The sequence below is a fragment of the Sinocyclocheilus rhinocerous genome, unplaced genomic scaffold, assembly GCF_001515625.1.
Source record: "Sinocyclocheilus rhinocerous isolate Xijiao unplaced genomic scaffold, SAMN03320098_v1.1 scaffold62, whole genome shotgun sequence".
Taxonomy (NCBI): domain Eukaryota; kingdom Metazoa; phylum Chordata; class Actinopteri; order Cypriniformes; family Cyprinidae; genus Sinocyclocheilus; species Sinocyclocheilus rhinocerous.
Window position 1 is genome coordinate 169,148 of NW_015656585.1, and position 4,407 is coordinate 173,554.

Consider the following 4,407-nt stretch of genomic DNA (forward strand, 5'->3'; position numbering starts at 1 on the left):
GACTGCCACTTCTAAACAATCAGTAATGAGTTTAGAATAAAAACAAATGAGAGTATACATCACAAAACCAAATCTAACCCAAACACATATCAACTAAACAAAATCCAGCTTAACATTTGCAGTTATAAAATATACCCAATGAGTACTAAATGAAAAGCACATGTAAATGGAATAATGTGCACAGACTTTCTTCTCTGTAAGCCCTGTATCATTTAACAAATGATACAAATGATGTTGGACGGGATTGTTGAAAGAAAGAACTATGTCTGCAGTAGTATTGTAAGCAAATCTAAAAAATCTAAACAACATATTGGCCACTTCATTATTGAGCATGTCTGAAAGATCTGAAAGACAGATCATCTCCTGACAAACAGCAGGAAAACAACTGCTCTGAATTTAGAAAATTAATGATCTGAATAATTTCACATAAATCACATGAGATCCTGACACAAAACTCTAACAATAGCACAACTCCAACGATGCACCTCAACAGAACACATGATGAACATCCATTGGTTCTACTCACAAATCACAGTAAGGGGTGCTGTCTGAAAGAGTCATAAACAGCATGAAATAAACTCCTTTAAAGCAGGGTTCAACGATAAGCATGACCTGCTGACCCTGGCCAGTGTGAACGAGTTTAGGACCACTTGACGCAATTGATACTTGCCCTATCAGGTCACAGCTGCATTGCCATTACATCTTACATTTGTTTTTATGCTTTGAAGACTTGTTTTGACCATTTCTATTGCAAATTCTGATCATTTACAGTTGTTTTTTGTCACCAGGGTAAAATGTTTTCTAGCTGGCTACAATAGATTGTAAGCAATTTCTCTGAAATTCCCAGAATCAGGAAACATAATTCAGAAGAAACAACCTGGTCTCATAAGAAGACATAATATTTGCACAAGACATTGTACATTTGCATAAGAAATTGTAGTTGGTTTGTACAAAAACATAAGACCTAAACCTAACCCTAGCCATAAAGTCCAACCCTTTACCAAAACTCTAGTCTTGCATAGACTGACGGCTGAAGGTCTGGGAACCTTGGCCGCTTTGAATGGCCAATGATCGCCCAAGAGGCCATATGACTGACAGGCATCTTTGTTTTCAGGCAGAACTTTAAAGAACGTGACACACACATCTCTCGGAAATACCGTAGAATTTAACCGATCAGATGACGACTTCGAAACTCCTAAAGTGTTTCCAATTTTGTCTGCCATATGCATCAGACATTCATCAGACATTTTTGTCTGGGACAAAAAGTTGCGATTGAACACATCGCAAAGACTACAGCCAACTGCCAATTATCATGTACGTTCTGCTCCTGTGTGAGAGGAAAAAAACATCTGTACCAGCAGGTGGCAGTAGTCTATATTCATCTGCTGTGACATCACAATTTTGTTGCATTGTGTATAGCTGCCTGAAGTGTACACATGAGTAGACCAGCTCCCTCAGTCCAAATCAAGGGGTCAAGGATCTGCACTTCCAAATTGCGGCTGAGGGTAAGCGATTAAGAAATTTTGCAAGGGTGTGTTTAAGAGTGAAGTGGAACGCACCCTCTGCGGAAATAGAATCTGTAAGCAATGAAGGAATTGGTTATCATTTTGAATATGAATTATGCTGCTCAGTTGCTCTTTACTTTCTTCATTCCAGTCGGACTTAGCGTGTCATGGCCTTTGCATTGCATTTACGGCTCATATGAGTGGCTTTAAAAAGTGGGCTGCAGAAGACGCCCATGAGCACAGGTGGCAGATTTCACAGTTGAGTAATTTTGGAGGGTTCTGAACCACCGCAATGAATGGGAATGCTAACACCTAGCTTTCTCCATGTATATTAATCCTCTTTGGTCAAGACGTACTGTAAAAGTCAAAGGAAAGGCCCTGTTACAGGCCTTAAAGGGATATTTTGTGCTAAGCCTACGTCCTACGTCATCCGCTGGAACGTCACTCTCTCGTGTACACGCATACGACAGTTAGCGGAAGCTAGAGTATACGGTACGTAAAGTTTTAAATATGGATATTTTTCTTTAAAAACCCATCAATTTGCTTCAGGGGGTTTTTATTAACCCCTGAAGCCGCGTGAGGCACTTTTTTTATGAAGGATAGATGCACTTTATTGGACTTCTATTGGACTATTGAATACCAACAGCCATTCACTGCCATTATAAAGCTTGGAAAAGCCAGGACATTTTTTTATATAACTCTGATTGTGTTCGTCTGAAAGAAGAAAGTCATATACACCTAGGATGGCTTGAGGGTGAGAAAATCATGGGGTAATTTTCATTTTTGGGTGAACTATCCCTTTAATGCTCTGTAGAGTTAAAACAGTGGATGCATTAGAAATGGAGCTGTAAATGAAGCGCTTGAATCAGCATCAGTTCCAAGAACCAGGCTAAAATCTACCAAAACTTCCTGTTGCCCATGAAATTGATGTCAGAATGAAATGTCAGTGGAAAGTAGAATGTCATATACTGGAAATCATATTTTACACTAAAGATAAGAGCAACGGCTAGAGAAGAATTCCAGAAACTCTCCAGCTAAGATGACTTGATCATAAGTCATGCAGCGGATACCCAGAGAAATCTGACAGCAGAGGGAGAATGTGCTATATGGACTGCCTCACATATGGTAAAAACATCAAACATACACTCAAGAACAAAGGCATTTTTCATGACATGTTTAAAACATGATAGTTGTTGCATTTCATTAATGTCTGACACAGAAGCACCGTATGTTACATGTGCATGAATGAGTTAGACTGAATGTGACAGATAATATGAACCTCCCACCACATAAATTCTATACAGAGCAGATGTGGGAATTCTAGACACACCTTGAATGAGAACCAATACGTTTAGACTACTTGATTGAAACAAAAAGCCAAAAAAGTGCACATGCTGGTCCTTCATGTCATGCATACTCAATGCCTCAAAACCTAAATTTAAGTGACGATTTTACATTGCAGGAACAGACCACCAACATTACAGTATGTATGTTAGAAATAAACACAGGAACTATCCAATATTAAAAACTCTAAACATCTACAGTCAGTAAACTCAGTGACATCCAATCAGGCACAATGCCATTCAACTGAGGTTGGAATCAAATACAAAACATATAGAATTGTGCAAACAATGGCTTCTGATTTACTACAGTAAAATAAACCGACTCAGACCAGTTATATGTTGTTGATCAAAGGCTCCTCCATATGTCATCCGAATATTGTTAACTCTGGCAAATAAGGACCACACTGCTCCTAAAAATATAGTACCTGTAGCCTCTTTCACCTCTGACTCATGGAAAACTCCAATGGGTTGTAACATTAGAGGTCTATTTATCCAAGTCCTGTCAAGTATCCTCAAATTTTATTGCAAGGCAGTGTGAGGTCTTTGGACTTCAATGAACCCATGTGCTCATGTAACGTACAGGGTTATGACACAGATGTCAAGACCAAGGTAAAACTGAACAGACATTTTGCAGATGCACATTTCACATGCTGATCAGGCACTAAAATTCATGAATGAAAAATCTGACTTACCTGCAGACTGTGCTTGTGCAAACCTCAGACAGCACGTACAGTAAAGAACCATGCAGAGAAAGACAGCTCTCCTGTAAAAAAAGAGAAAAGAATTACATATACAAACTGAACAGATCAAACATTTAGCTGACATTGAAATGTGATTTTACAATGACTCTTGGCAACTTCACGACTCAAGCAATAATATAAACAGTAGAGACAACTTAGTAGCATGAATTTGACACATGTAAAATAGGACTGGAACTAAAGTGATTTATTTCCAGTCATTTTGATTCAACTTTTTCTAAAGTTAATTTTCAGCCATTACCCACAGTTGTAAACCACTGCAGAATTACCCAGACAATGCATTTGAAATAAAAACAGTTTTACATAATACCATTCAAATGTTTGAGGTCGGTACATTTATGCTTTTGAAAGAAATTACTTATGCACACCAAGCCTGCATTTATTTTTATTTAAAAACAGTAATATTGTGAAATATTATTACAATTTAGACTAACCGTTTTCTGTTTTAATACATTTTAAATGGGTCATATGATGCTATTTCAAATTTTTCCTTTCTCTTTGGACTGTTACAAGCTCTTGGTGCATAAAGAAGATCTGTAAAGTTGCAAAGACTAAAGTCTCAAATCCAAAGAGATATTCTTTATAAAAGTTAAGAGTCAACCACGCCTACCTAAAACGGCTTGTCCTAACACGCCCCCACATGTCTACGCCATTGTGTGGGAAGATTTGCATAACACCGCCCAAATGTTCACGCAAAGAAAGAAGACGTAACTTTTATTCTCGCTGTAGTATTGTTGACGCTGCAGCCATGTCCTGAAGACGCTGTGTGCTTCGTTGTGAAAGCGAAACTACTTTGTTCGG

The 4,407-nt window shown here is 38.2% G+C and overlaps 1 protein-coding gene across 1 annotated transcript in view; it reads right to left on the reverse strand.

Annotated features, from left to right (window-relative positions):
- The window catches only part of LOC107720245 (collagen alpha-1(XXVII) chain B-like), a 76,160-nt gene extending 72,554 nt beyond the window's left edge, over nucleotides 1–3,606 (reverse strand). Inside the window, exon 1 of the mRNA XM_016527883.1 lies at nucleotides 3,541–3,606. Within this exon, the coding sequence (XP_016383369.1) occupies nucleotides 3,541–3,592 (52 nt within the window). The 5' untranslated portion in view covers nucleotides 3,593–3,606. The remainder of the gene's footprint in view (nucleotides 1–3,540) is intronic.
- Nucleotides 3,607–4,407: the final 801 nt, after the last annotated feature.